The following is a 15,183-nucleotide window of genomic DNA, read 5'->3' as shown; positions in this document are numbered from 1 at the left end:
TTTTTCTGACATTTTTTAACTACAAAAATTTCATGCAAATATAAAATGTTATAAAACAAATTTCATTGTCACAATTGTCTTTATTTTTCAAATGACAAAATAACAATATAAGCCATTCAGGCAGATGTGAACAACTCTAAAAACACAAATTCTGCCTTTCATTCATATCTGAAGAGTCAGATAACATTGAACAAACTGTTTGAAATACCTTACATTTACATGAGTTTAAAATTATTTTTGCCTCATGAATATTTTAAACAGGAGTTATAAATATTGCAAATTTGTCTGTTATTATTAAAACTTAAAACAAGTGAGTTTTGCTCTTGTCATTTACAATATCTTTCAGAAAGTAATACCGTAATTTTCGGACTATAGGTCGCACCAGCCATAAAATGCCAAAAAAGTGAAAAAAAAACCATATATATGTATATAAGTCGCTCCTGAGTATAAGTCGCCCCCCCACCCAAACTATTAAAAAAAAACGCGACTTATAGTCCGAAAATTACGGTAGTTTGTGTCATGTCTACAGGTTTATAACATCAACAGTATTAACATGGCCACTTCATAATATTAAATATTAAGTAATATTTAATCTTTATTTAATTTTGACTCACAGCCCCGCGTGAAGAATCGCTGTTGTGATGCCATTTCAGCTTGGAGCTGCTTCACTTTATCAGCGCGGTTACTCCCTGTTAGCTTGTCGTATGTGTCAGCATGTTTAGTCTACTAGTCTCTATTTAGGTTGAAATCCTTAAACAAGGCAACTGTCTCTTTAGAAATTAGACAAACACAATTGCCTTGATTTTCAGCGAAGAAGTATTGTAATTCCCATTTCTCTTGAAAGCGACGCCCCTCAATGTCAAGTGTCCTCGTTTTCTTTGCAGTCGCCATGGCAGAAATGAGTGGCGAGGGGTGGTGCTGCCACCCTTTGGTAATAGGAGGAATTACAGGTTCAAGATTCTTTTTTTTTCAAGATTCCAAGATTCAAGATTCAAGAGTTTTTTATTGCCATGTTTGAGCGTGCCAAACAAGGAATTTGACTTCGGTAGAAACACACCCTCTGTTCAACATTTAGGTGACTAACAACATTCAGGACATGTGAATAATGGCAAAAACAGTGTAGACAAATTCAAAAAGGTGTGAGGAGCAGGATGTTATTGCACAGTAATGTCTCTGAGACTCTATGAGTGGTGTGAGTTCATCAGAGCAACAGCCTGGGGGAAGAAGCTGTCTCTGTGTCTGCTGGTTTTGGCGTACCGAGCTCTATAACGCCGTCCGGAGGGGAGTAGTTCAAACAGACTGCAACCCGGGTGAGAAGGGTCTGTAGAGATGTTCCTTGCCCGATTCCTGGTCCTGGACAGGTACAAGTCTTGGATAGATGGGAGGTTGATTCCAATGATCTTTTCTGCAGTTCTGATTGTCCGTTGTAGTCTGTGCTTGTCTTGTTTGGAGGCCGATCCAAACCAGACAGTGATGGAGGTGCAGAGGACAGACTGGATGATGGCAGTGTAGAAGGTCTTCAGAAGCTCTCGCGGCAGGTTGAACTTCTTGAGCTGTCTCAGGAAGTACAGCCTCTGCTGGGCCTTCTTCCGGACAGAGTCTATGTGGCCGGTCCATTTCAGGTCCCGAGAGATTGTGGTTCCCAGGAACTTGAAGGTGTCTGTGGAAAGAATAGTATTACTGTGGATAGTGAGGGGTAAAAGTGGTGAAGGGTCTCGCCTGAAATCCACTGTCATCTCCACGGTCTTGAGCGGGTTCAGCTCCAGATGGTTTTGACTGCACCAGTGGACCAGCCGCTCCACCTCCTGTCTGTACGCAGTCTCATCACCGTCCTGGATCAGTCCGATGAGAGTGGTGTCGTCTGCATACTTCAGGAGCTTCACAGGGGAGTCACCTGATGAGAAATCATTGGTGTAGAGGGAGAAGAGCAGTGGGGAAAGGACGCAACCCTGAGGGGCTCCAGTGTTGGTGGTCCGGGTGTCAGATGTGATGCCCCCCAGCCTCACACGCTGTCTCCTGTTGGTCAGGAAGCTGGTGATCCACTGACAGGTGGAGGCAGGCACCGCAAGCTGGATGAGCTTCTGTTGGAGGATGTCAGGGGCGATGGTGTTGAACGCCGAGCTGAAGTCCACGAACAGGATCCTGGCGTACGTTCCTGGGGTGTCCAGGTGGTGCAGGATGTAGTGCAGTCCCATGTTGACCGCATCATCCACTGACCTGTTTGCCCGGTAGGCAAACTGGAGGGGGTCAAGCAGGGGGCCCGTGACCTCCTTCAGGTGGTTCAGCACTAACCTCTCGAACGATTTCATGACCACAGATGTCAGTGCGACGGGTCTATAGTCATTCAGACCTGTGATGGCGGGCTTCTTGGCTACTAGAACGATGGTGGAGCTCTTGAAGCACGAGGGCACCTCACACAGCTCCAGAGAACGGTTGAAAATCCGTGCAAAGGTGGGCGCCAGCTGCTCAGCGCAGACTTTCAAGCAGGAAGGTGACACGCCGTCCGGGCCCGGTGCCTTCCTGGTCTTTTGTCTCCGGAACATCTGGCGCACTTCCTCCTCGCGGACCTGGAGTGCGGGCGCGGCCTCTGCAAGAGAGTGAGTGGGTGACAACGATGATAGAGGTGTGGACGGAGCAGTTGTGGGGAGAGGTGAGTATGTAGATTGTGTTGCAGGAGGTCCCGTTGTGTGGGAGGACCGATCAAACCTGCAGTAGAACTTGTTTAGCTGGTTAGCAAGTCTTGGGCTCTCTACAGGACGGGTGGTTCGTTTCTTGTAGCCCGTGATGCTCTGCAGACCTTTCCACACCGTTGAGGGATCAGGATTGGCAGAGAGGTGTCTCTTCAGGTTCTCCCCGTAACACCTCCTGGCTTTCCTGACCTCTCGGTTCAGCGTGTTTCTGGTCTGCCTGAACAGCTCGCGGTCGCCGCTCCTGTAGGCCTCCTCCTTGACTTTGCGCAGCCTCCTGAGGTTCGGTGTAAACCAAGGTTTGTCGTTGTTGTACGTGCAGAAGGTCTTAGTCTGCACACACAGATCCTCACAAAAACTGATGTATGATGTGACAGTGTCAGTGAGTTCATGCAAGTCTGAAGTTGCAGCTTCGAAAGCTCCCCAATCGGTGCAGTCAAAGCAGGCTTGGAGGTCCTGCCTCGACTCCACTGTCCACTTCCTCACAGTCCTCACCACAGGCTTAGAAGTTTTTAGTTTCTGCCTGTAGGCCGGGATCAGATGAACTAGACAGTGGTCCGATAGTCCTAAAGCTGCACGAGCCGCAGAGTGGTATGCATCCTTGATCACGGTGTAGCAGTGGTCCAGAGTCTGGGCCCCTCTGGTGGGACACGTTACGTGCTGTCTGTATCTGGGGAGTTCGTGTGCGAGGTTCGCCCTGTTAAGATCACCTAGAACAATGATTAGTGAGTTTGGTAGAAGTTTCTCCATGTCTGTTACCTGGTCAGCCAGCATCTGCGTGGCTTCACTCGCACGTGCGTGTGGTGGAATGTAAACAGCCGCCATGACGATCGAGGAGAACTCCCGTGGTGAATAGAACGGCCGGCAGTTTATGAAAAGTGTTTCTAGGAGAGGGCTGCAAAACTCTTTCAACACCGTGACATCAGTACACCAACGTTCATTAATGTAGAAACAGACACCACCTCCCTTTGATTTTCCGGAGAGCTCCGCGCTGCGATCTGCTCGCATTAGCTTGAACCCGGCTAGCTCCACGGCGTGGTGGGGGGTTCGTTCGCTAAGCCACGTTTCCACAAAGTGATCCGGGATGGACAGCAGAGGACACAGAAAACACACAAAATAAGACAAATAAACAGAGAGCGACTCACCGTGGCTGCCATCCGCGGCGCCATCGTATGACTAGCGAGTTTTCAGTTTGACAGTGCAGGCGGTCCATAAATAATTCATTATAAGACCAAAGCTGTGGGCCGTATGAAATCCGATCGGGTGCCGGATTTGGCCCGCGGGCAGGACTTTGGACACGCCTGGCTTAGGTAGTCTTGGGTGTCATCCTCAACATCACACTTTCCTTCACCTCCCATATCAACGTCACCCGGTCTGCCTACTACCACCTCAGAAACATCCACCGCCTTCGTCCCTCACTCACCCCACACACCACCACCGTCACTTTCCGTATAGACTACTGCAACTCTTTCCTGTTCAGCCTCCCATAAAAATCACTCCATAAACTGAAAGGATTGTCCGGGTCAGTAGACATTGTAGGCAAACTGGAGGGGGTCAAGCAGGGGGCCCGTGACCTCCTTCAGGTGGTTCAGCACTAACCTCTTGAAAGATTTCATGACCACAGATGTCAGTGCGACAGATCTATAGTCATTCAAACCTGTGATGGCGGGCTTCCTGGCCACTGGAACGATGGTGGAGCTCTTGAAGCACGAGGGCACCTCACACAGCTCCAGAGAACGGTTGAAGATCAGTGCAAAGGTGGGCGCCAGCTGCTCAGCGCAGAAATTACAAGAGTATTGTAGTATACAAAGTGCTTATTTTAACACTGAACTTTGATGTCGTGTTTTTTCTTTAAATGTGCGGCGAGATTTGTGCTCCCTGAATATTTGATCACCGCATGGCAGGATTTACAAACTGCACGTGTTTTGTCCGTTGAGCCATCTTTTCTTTGGAATCCAAAGTGCTTCCAAACGAATGACTTGAAGCCTAAAGGGGAGCAAATTTCCTCGTCTTTTTGGACACTAGCCATAGCACCAGCCCAGGAGCCGCGTACTAGTTGTCGACTCCCCTTTCACGTGCCTGCTCTGCTCACAACACAACAACGCTGCGCGCACTGCTCCCGGAAAGAGGAAGCAAGCAACAATGAACTGGATTTCAAAATAAAGTCGCGTCTAATGTCCGAGGTCAAACACGGCGATATAAATCGATGTTTACGTTTAGCATCGATGCCAATAAATCGTAGAGCATTGTGTAGAGCAGATGTGTATCGATGTATCGTTACACCCCTAGGTGACGACGTTGATAGAGGTGTGGACAGAGCAGTTGTGGGGAGAGGTGAGTATGTAGATTGTGCTGCAAGGCCCGTTGTGTGGGAGGAACGATCAAACCTGCAGTGGAACCTGTTTAGCTGGTTAGCAAGCCTTGGGCTCTCCACAGGACGGGTTTTGTTTCTTGAAGCCCGTGATGCTCTGCAGACCTTTCCACACTGTTGAGGGATCAGGATTGGCAGAGAGGTGTCTCTTCAGGCTCTCCCCGTAACACCTCCTGGCTTTCCTGACCTCTCGGTTCAGTGTGTTTCTGGTCTGCTTGAACTGGTCGCGGTTGCCGCTCCTGTTGGCCTCCTCCTTGACTTTGCGCAGCCTCCTGAGGTTCGGTGTAAACCAAGGTTTGTCGTTGTTGTACGTGCAGAAGGTGTGTTGCCTTTAAGGCTGTATAAATAATTTCATATGGTTACAATGTTGTAAAAATGTTTTAATAAGTTAAGTAATCCTTTCGATCTTGTAGTAATAGATAATTCATAGTTTAAGTTGAAAAATATTGTTGTGAAGCGCTACTTCCGGTTTCGCCGCGCTACTTCCGGTTTCGCTGAGCCGTCTACAGGATGTTATGAAGTAACCATGTTGTGGAATGCGGTCAGACGTACATCTGTTGCCATCTGCTGTGATTCATTAACGAGGCAATGCCGTAAGTCGTGTGTCGTTTTAATCTTAATGTTTATGCTGATATTTTGCTATTATTTTGTTAACTTTATTGGATGAGCGCACTTTATTTTCATGTTCTCATCAGCCATTCGCTGACACTATGTAACGTCTGTTGCGTCTGTTTTCACCGCTCAGTAAAGAAAATTACAAGCTATTACAGTCTCCTGGGTTCTTTGCTGGTGGTTTAACTACGCGTTTCCTCAAGACGCTACAGTGAAAAGGCAGCATCTGATGTGTCATCGTGGTCAAAATGGCAGCAAGAAATAGATCTGCGACAAGTCAAACCGGCAGCACATGCTCATCCGTAGGAAGCGCTGCTCGTGCCCGAGCTAAAGCAGAAGCAGCAAAGGTGAGAGCGTCGTTTGCAAATAAAGAAGCAGAGCTAAAAGTGGAAAAAGCTGAAAGTGAACTACAAAAATGAAAATTGACACAGCGCTAGAAGTGTTAGCATGGCAAAGAGAAGCTCATGCTGCAGAGGCTGAAGTGCTAGAAAATGCAGAGGCAATACAAGATGAACATGAGAGCAGAAATTCTTTATTGGACAGTGTAAAAAGAGAAAGAACAAATTACTATGTGCAATCACAAAGCGAAATTCGACCTCCAATCGTACAAGTATCAGCTACACCAACGCAACACAAGGCCTCAGATAACTCATTAGTAACATGGGATCCATCTGAGGAAGATGCTTTTGAGCCACCACCTGTCAGCATTAGGCCAAAGTTCACGTTCAAGAAGACAGCTTTGCCAATTCAAACCAAACTTGGGACAAAACCAAAAGTAGAACAAACAAAGAACGCTCTTAGTCCACACGCATCCCCATTCATGCCTCATTACAATAATGCAGCGAGCTTACCTCACCCAGCTGAGCCGTTTGCCCAATATATGGCACGTCGAGACCTGATCACATCTGGCCTCTATCAATATGACGATAGGCAAGAGAACTTCAGAGCATGGTACTCTTCATTCAGTGGTGCTATAGCTGAAGTCCACCTGACACCGACTCAAGAGTTAGATCTCATGACCAAATGGCTGGGAAAGGAATCTAGTAGTCAGGTGAAGCGCATACGCTCAGTACACGTCAACAACCCCAGTGCAGCCCTAAAGAGAGCATGGGAGAGGCTTTGTGAGTGTTATGCAGCCCCCGAAGTGATCGAAAAGTCACTCTTCCAGCGATTGGATAGCTTTCCAAGATTAACAACAAAGGACAATGTCAAACTGCGCGAACTAGGGGATCTCCTCCAAGAGATTCAAGGAGCCAAGGAAGACGGCTATCTTCCTGGTTTGTCGTATCTGGACACTTCACGAGGAATAGGTCCAATAGTCGACAAGCTCCCGTACCCACTCCAAGAAAGGTGGATGACTCAGGGTTCTAACTACAAAGAAGATCATAATGGTTGTTTCCCACCCTTTCATTACTTTTGTACGTTTATCTGCAAAGAGGCAAAGAAACGCAATGACCCAAGTTTCACCCAACAAAATAGTCAAACGTACATTAAACAAGAAAGATCCAACCCTAAGAGTTTTAACTCACCCAGACCTATCGCTGTGCACAAAACAAACATTACAACTACAAACAACGACATAAACAACAACTGCCCACTGCACAGTAAGCCACATCCACTAAAGAAATGCAGGACATTCAGGTACAAACCATTGGAGGAAAGAAAGGCCTTCCTCAAAGAGAGAGGAATATGTTTTAAATGCTGCTCTTCAGACACTCATCTCGCTAAGGACTGTAAATCTACAGTAAAGTGCACTGAATGTGACAGCACACGCCACGACACCGTCATGCATCCAGGTCCTCCACCTCAAAACAAGGCTCCTTCACCTGCTCAAGAGGACGGCGGGGAGGGAGAAAAACACCCCGACAATGTCGACGTAACATCAAGCTGTACTGAGGTGTGTGCCCAAGGTCATTGGGGTCGCTCATGTTCGAAAATATGTCTCGCCAGGGTGTATCCAAAGGGTAAAAAAGACAGTGCAGTTAAAGCTTATGTAATCCTGGACGACCAGAGCAATCGTTCCTTAGCTAGGCCTGAGTTCTTTGAACTTTTTAATATTAAAACTAAGCCTTTCTGCTACAACTTAAGAACATGCTCCGGCCTTGTTGAAACACAGGGCAAGATGGCTGAAGGTTTCCTGATCGAGTCGCTTGATGAATCAGTCATCATCCCATTACCTCCTCTTATTGAATGTCCAGACATTCCCAACAATAGGAGTGAAATCCCAACTCCAAGCGCTGTGCTGCACCAGCCTCATCTTCGTCTCATAGCCAAATGCATTCCTGAGTTAGATCCTCAGGCTGAAATTCTCCTGTTGCTAGGTCGAGACATCTTACGTGCACACAAGGTTAGAGAACAAGTCAATGGGCCTCATCATTCTCCGTTTGCCCAACGCCTAGATTTAGGGTGGGTCGTAGTTGGAGAGGTGTGCCGGGGTAAGGTTCATAAACACACAGTCAACACGTTCAAGACGACGATTCTCGAAAATGGCCGTCCAACAGTTTTCGGACTCTGTGACAACTTTCTGCAACTCACAGCAATGCCACGCACTAAAAGACAGGATAAGGCACCTGAACAAACTCTCGGAAAAACAGTATTCAATCGCACAGAAAACAACAACAAACCAGCTCCATCTATCGAGGACATTCTCTTCTTGGGGATTATGGACAAAGGAATGTATAGAGATGACAAGAATAATTGGGTAGCACCCCTTCCCTTCAAAGAACCTCGCCACAGATGCCAAATAACAGAAACTTACAGAAAAAAACTCAAATGCAAGAGCAATACGTCAAGTTCATGCAAGGCATTTTCTCCAATGGTCATGCTGAAGTGGCTCCTCCACTGAAACAAGGTGAAGAGTGCTGGTATCTTCCAACTTTCGGGGTTTATCACCCACAAAAGCCCAATAAGATCAGAGTTGTTTTTGATTCCAGTGCCCAGTATTCCGGCGTCTCCCTCAACAGCGTCCTTCTCTCCGGGCCTGATTTGAACAACAGTTTGCTTGGGGTCCTCCTACGATTTCGGAAAGAGGCAGTTGCCATTATGGCAGACATACAGCAAATGTTTCATTGTTTCCTGGTGCGTGATGACCACCGGAACTATCTCCGTTTTCTGTGGCATAAGGACAATGATATAAATAAGGAGGTCATTGAATATCGAATGAAGGTCCATGTATTTGGAAACTCGCCATCACCTGCAGTAGCCGTTTATGGATTGCGCAAAGCCATCCAGGATGGGCCAAAGGACTATGGCGCCGACACAGTCGAGTTTGTGGAAAGGCATTTTTATGTTGACCATGGCTTGATCTCTGTGCCTTATCCAGCTGAAGCAATTGACTTGCTCCAAAGAACAAAAGCCGCTCTTGCTGAGTCCAATCTGCGTCTGCACAAGTTTGTCTCTAATTCTCGAGCAGTCACAGAAGCCTTTTGTCCTGACGATTGTGCAACAATCATTAAAGGCTTAGATCTGGAAGGTGAAGAAACTCAGTCACAACGAAGCCTAGGTCTCATTTGGGAAATAATGACAGACACTTTCACCTTCTCAGTGGCCACTGCAATTAAACCATTCACTCGCCGAGGTGTTTTGTCCTCTGTTAATAGCATCTTTGATCCTCTGGGTCTGTTGGCACCTGTCACTATCCAAGGAAGAGCGCTACTCCGTGAACTATCATCAGAGTGTTCAGAATGGGATGCACCTCTTCCGGAGAACAAGCAAAACAAATGGGAAAGTTGGAGAGATTCCCTAAAAGATCTTAAAGAGCTTCACGTCCCAAGAACCTACACAGCAACTTCTCTCAGGCAAGCAGAACGCAACGAACTGTATTTATTTTCAGATGCTTCAACCAAAGCAATTGGTGCTGTAGCCTATCTGAAAGCAGTCCAACAAGATGACAAGGTTGAGGTAGGATTCATTATGGGCAAGGCAAGACTTGCTCCTCAATCAGAACCCACTATACCAAGGCTTGAACTGTGCGCCGCCGTCTTGGCAGTCGAGATGGCCGATCTAATTCAGGAGGAGTTAGACCAACAGCTGGATGCAGTTTATTTTTACACAGACAGTAAAGTAGTTCTCGACTACATCTGCAACGAGTCAAAAAGATTCTACACATACGTCCACAACAGAGTGCAGCGTATTCGTCAGTCCTCCAAGCCAGAACAGTGGCATTATGTGCGCACAGAGGAAAACCCTGCAGATCATGCTTCACGATCACTCACACCATCTCAACTGGCAAAAACAATATGGTTCACCGGACCATCCTTCATCTATCGTTCATCTGCAGAAACAAACCAAGCAAGTGGGAAGTTTGAGTTAATTGATCCAGAAAAAGATTGCGAATTAAGGCCACAAGTTAAAACACTGGCGACTAACCTTCAAGTCCTCACATGTAAAGGCTTCCAACGCTTCTCTACCTTCAAGTCATTGGTCAGAGCGATAGCTTTCCTCATTCACATCGCAAAATCATTCAATGGCAGTGATCCAAACAGAAAATGCAAAGGATGGCACAAATGTCACTTACCTCAAACACTGGACGAAATGACTCGCGCTAAACACATCATTCTCAAGGAGACACAACGAGCAACGTTTGGAAAAGAACTGTTGGCTCTTCAAGCTGGAAAACCAATTCCCACACAAAGCCCTCTACAAAAACTCAGCCCAATCCTGGATGATGGCCTTATAGTTGTCGGAGGCTGAATCAAGCACTCTGATTTTGAGAACTTTGAAAAGAACCCAATAATCATTCCCAAGGACTCTCACATTTCTCTCCTGCTCACTCGTCAAAGTCAAAGTCAAGTCAAAGTCAAAGTCAGCTTTATTGTCAATCTCTCCACATGTCACAACACACAAAGAGACCGAAATTACGTTTTTCTCTATCCCACGGTGACGAGACACATAACACGATAGACATACATGTACGCGACACAATATAAAAACAAGAAGGCAAAAATTCTAACAATCAATAGTAAGAGTGATGAATAAATAATAAATAAACAGATAACACAATAAATAACGGAGCCAGCAAGCATAGCGCAAAAGTAAAAAACATCATAAACAAAAATGCACAAACAATAAATAAGAGTAATAACAAATAATAAATAATAAGAGCCAGTGTGCATTCAGACAGTTCAGACAGTGAAAGTACAGGACGCTACGCAGAACGGGGGAGCGAGTTCAGGATCCTAACAGCCTGGAGTATGAAGCTGTTTGAGAGTCTGGAGGTGCGGGAGCGCAGGCTTCTGTACCTCTTCCCAGAGGGCAGAAGCTCGAACAAAGAGTGAGCGGGGTGACTCGCATCACTCACAATCGTGGTCGCCTTGCGGGTGAGATGGGAGGTGTAAATGTCCTTCAAGGAGGGGAGCGAAGCACCAGCAATCTTACCAGCCGTGTTCACTATGCGCTGCAGGGCCTTCAAGTTGTAGTCAGTGCAGCCGCCACCCCAAACAGCAATACAGCTGGAGAGGACGCTCTCAATGGTGCCGCGGTAAAATGCAGTCACGACGGCCGGAGGAGCGCTCGCTCGCCTAAGTTTCCGCAGGAAGTACAGGCGGCGCTGGGCTTTCTTTGCCAGTGATGCGGTGTTGGTGGACCAGGAGAGATCCTCACTGATGTGCACCCCCAGGAACTTGGCGCTGCTCACTCACTCCACCACAGCACCGTCGATGGTCAGCGGCAGGTGTTGGGTGTGACCCTTCCGGAAGTCCACAACAATCTCCTTGGTCTTGTCGACGTTCAGCAGGAGGTTGTTGTCCCTGCACCACGTGGTCAGAAGGTCAACCTCCAGCCTGTATTGAGTCTCGTCTCCCTTGGTGATGAGACCCACCAGAGTCGTGTCGTCAGCAAACTTCACGATACGGTTGTCGCTGTAGGTTGCAGTGCAGTCATGCGTCAGGAGGGTGAAGAGCAGCGGACTGAGCACGCAGCCTTGGGGGGCCCCCGTGCTCAGCGTGATGCTGGCGGAGATTTTGTCGCCAACACGTACTACCTGTGGCCTCTGACAGAGGAAGTCCAGTAGCCAGTTGCAGAGGTAGGTACTGAGGCCCAGCGCGTCAAGTTTGCTGATGAGGCGTTGTGGCACAATGGTGTTGAAGGCAGAACTGAAGTCCACAAACAGCAATCTCACATACGAGTCCCTCCTCTCCAGGTGGGTGAGGGCCGAGTGGAGGGCAGAGCAGATGGCATCCTCCGAAGACCGCTTGGCTCGGTACGCAAACTGGAAGGGGTCAATGGTGGGCGGGAGAACGGATCGGATGTGCTCCATGACAAGCCGCTCAACCACCATGAGCAAGTAAAACACCAGGGTCGCCACCTGACAGAAGACGCAATAAGGGCTGCTGGGCTTTGGCTTATAGGTGGCAAAAGACTTGTCAACTCTGTGATCCACAAATGCATTATTTGCCGCAAACTACGTGGAAAACAGGAAGAACAACGCATGGCAGATCTGCCATCTGAACGCCTTAAAATGTGTCCTCCTTTTACTTATGTGGGCCTTGATGTTTTCGGGCCATGGACAATAACTACCAGGCGTACTAGAGGTGGACAAGCCCAAAACAAGCGCTGGGCCATCATGTTTAGCTGCATGAGTTCGAGAGCTGTACATATTGAGGTGATCGAATCCCTGGACACATCCAGCTGTGTAAACACCCTGAGACGCTTCTTTGCTCTGAGGGGTCCCGCCAAAAGTCTTTTATCTGATCGAGGTACAAACTTCATTGGGGCATCCAAGGAGCTAAGAATGGACAGTACAGTACAACAGTATCTAAGTGACCAAGGGTGCATCTGGGAATTCAATCCACCTCATGCCTCCCACATGGGAGGCGCCTGGGAGCGCATTATTGGTGTGGCTCGAAGAATTCTGGACTCCATGCTGCTTCAAAACAAGGTAGAACTAACTCACGAAGTGTTGTGCACTCTCATGGCGGAAGTTACAGCCATCATAAATGCAAGGCCACTTCTCCCAGTTTCTTCGGATCCAGACAATCCATTCATTCTGTCTCCGTCAATGCTCCTCACACAGAGATCGTGCCTTCTACCACCTCCTGGAGAATTCTTGGAGAAGGACTTGTACACTAAGCAATGGAGGCAAGTTCAGGCTCTTGCCAACCAGTTTTGGATGCGTTGGAGGAGGGAGTACCTGCCCTTACTACAAAAGAGACAAAGATGGACTCAATCTAGAAGAAATCTGCAAGTCGGTGACCTTGTTTTGCTCAAAGACAAGCAGGTCACACGCAACAGCTGGCCTATGGCCCGGGTCACTGCAACATTCCATGGAAAGGACAATCGTGTAAGAAGGGTCGAAGTTAAAGTCAGTGACCAAGGCAACATTAAGACATTTATGCGACCAGTGACGGAAATCCTCCTCCTCCTCCCCAAAGACTGATTCTTTCAAGGTTTAGTTAAGCTTATAGTGCCCCCTACGGGCCAGGCGGGGAGTGTGTTGCCTTTAAGGCTGTATAAATAATTTCATATGGTTACAATGTTGTAAAAATGTTTTAATAAGTAATCCTTTCGATCTTGTAATAATAGATAATTCATAGTTTAAGTTGAAAAATATTGTTGTGAAGCGCTACTTCCGGTTTCGCCGCGCTACTTCCGGTCTCGCCGCGCTACTTCCGGTTTCGCTGAGCCGTCTACAGGATGTTATGAAGTAGCCATGTTGTGGAATGCGGTCAGACTTACATCTGTTGCCATCTGCTGTGATTCATTAACGAGGCAATGCCGTAGGTTGTGTGTAGTTATAATCTTAATGTTTATGCTGATATTTGGCTATTATTTTGTTAACTTTATTGGATGAGCGCACTTTATTTTCATGTTCTCATCAGCCATTCGCTGACACTATGTAACGTCTGTTGCAGTTTTCACCGCTCAGTAAAGAAAATTACAAGCTAGTACAGTCTCCTGGGTTCTTTGCTGGTGGTTTGACTACGCGTTTCCTCAAGACGCTACAGAAGGTCTTAGTCTGCACACACAGATCCTCACAAAAACTGATGTGTGATGTGACAGTGAGTTCATGCAGGTCTGAAGTTGCAGCTTTGAAAACTCCCCAATCGGTGCAGTCAAAGCAGGCTTCGAGGTCCTGCCTTGACTCCACTTTCCACTTCCTCACAGTCCTCACCACAGGCTTAGAAGTTTTTAGTTTATGCCTGTAGCCCGGGATCAGATGAACTACACAGTGGTCCGAGAGTCCTAAAGCTGCACGAGCCACAGAGTGGTATGCATCCTTACTCACGGTGTAGCAGTGGTCCAGAGTCTGTGCCCCTCTGGTGGGACACGTTACGTGCTGTCTGTATCTGGGGAGTTCGTGTGCGAGGTTCGCCCTGTTAAGATCACCCAGAACAATGATTAGTGAGTTTGGTAGAAGTTTCTCCATGTCTGTTACCTGGTCAGCCAGCATCTGCGTGGCTTCACTCGCACGTGCGTGTGGTGGGATGTAAACAGCAGCCATGACGATCGAGGAGAACTCCCGTGTTGACTAGAACGGCCGGCAGTTTATGAAAAGTGTTTCTAGGAGAGGGCTGCAAAACTCTTTCAACACCGTGACATCAGTACGCCAACATTCATTAATGTAGAAACAGAGAACAACTCCCTTTGATTTTCCGGAGAGCTCCGCGCTGCGATCTGCTCGCGTTAGCCTAAACCCCGCTAACTCCACGGCGTGGTGGGGGGTTCGTTCGCTGAGCCACGTTTCAATAAAGCACAGCGCGGCGGATCTGCTGAAGTCCGTGTTCCTTGAAGTGAGGAGCAGCAGTTCGTCCATCTTGTTCGCCAGCGAGCGGACATTCACCAGATGAATTGACGGTAGGGCAGAACGGAACCCTCTATGCCTCAGCTTTACGAGGGCTCCTGCTCGTTTTCCGCCCCGCCGTTGTCGCGCTAGCTTGTATAGCACCGCCGCTCCGGCTAGAATCTCAGACAAACAGTCTGAATCAGAGAGAACAGGAGAGAGATTACCAGAAGAAGACTGTCCGATGTTTAACAGCGCTTCTCTGGTAAAAGTGATCCAGGATGGACAGCAGAGGACACAGAAAACACACAAAATAAGACAAAGAAACAGAGAGCGACTCACCGTGGCTGCCATCCGCGGCGCCATCATATGACGTAATTCTCATGGTGCTGTTGAACCAAGAGCGTTGCTATGTGATGTTTGCCAGGTATGATGAGAGGGGTTTTCTCCTCTTGCTGGAGCTGCGCTTCTCTGACACGTCCTCCGACCCTCAGCAGACCATCAGCGTCGATGAAGGATTCTAAGGTTTTGAGAGTGGTGTCTTTAGAAAGTTTCTCCTTCTTTCACAGACAGGCGTACTCGTGAGGGTAGATCTCCTCTTGAACTGCCCGGATGATGGTTCTTTTAGACTGAGAGAGTTCGTCTATTGAAATTGTTGCCTGGCAGTGATGCCAACCTTTGCAGCCACTGGCTGCGGTTGTAGAATTCTTCTGGAAACAACGTGCAACATGGGTTAGGCGAGCTATGGCCTGGGTCAATGATCTCCAACTAGAAAACTTGGAGAAGTCCTGAGA

General features: G+C 47.7%; 1 protein-coding gene across 1 annotated transcript; it reads left to right on the top strand.

The window, feature by feature from the left end:
* Positions 1-11,863: 11,863 nt before the first annotated feature.
* Positions 11,864-13,049, top strand: LOC133153005 (uncharacterized). The gene has a single exon (XM_061277019.1). It carries the CDS (start codon positions 12,098-12,100, stop codon positions 13,043-13,045), a length of 948 nt encoding a protein of 315 aa, XP_061133003.1. The 5' UTR covers positions 11,864-12,097; the 3' UTR covers positions 13,046-13,049.
* The last annotated feature ends 2,134 nt before the right edge of the window (positions 13,050-15,183 follow it).

This window comes from Syngnathus typhle, linkage group LG4 (genome assembly GCF_033458585.1).
Source record: "Syngnathus typhle isolate RoL2023-S1 ecotype Sweden linkage group LG4, RoL_Styp_1.0, whole genome shotgun sequence".
Lineage (NCBI taxonomy): Eukaryota > Metazoa > Chordata > Actinopteri > Syngnathiformes > Syngnathidae > Syngnathus > Syngnathus typhle.
The sequence above is the reverse complement of the archived record's forward strand: the minus strand, read 5'-3'. Positions and strand labels throughout refer to the sequence as shown.

Coding starts and splice junctions, on each gene's coding strand:
- LOC133153005 (XM_061277019.1), top strand. CDS start 12,098: ATGGCAGATCTGCCATCTGAACGCCTTAAAATGTGTCCTCCTTTTACT.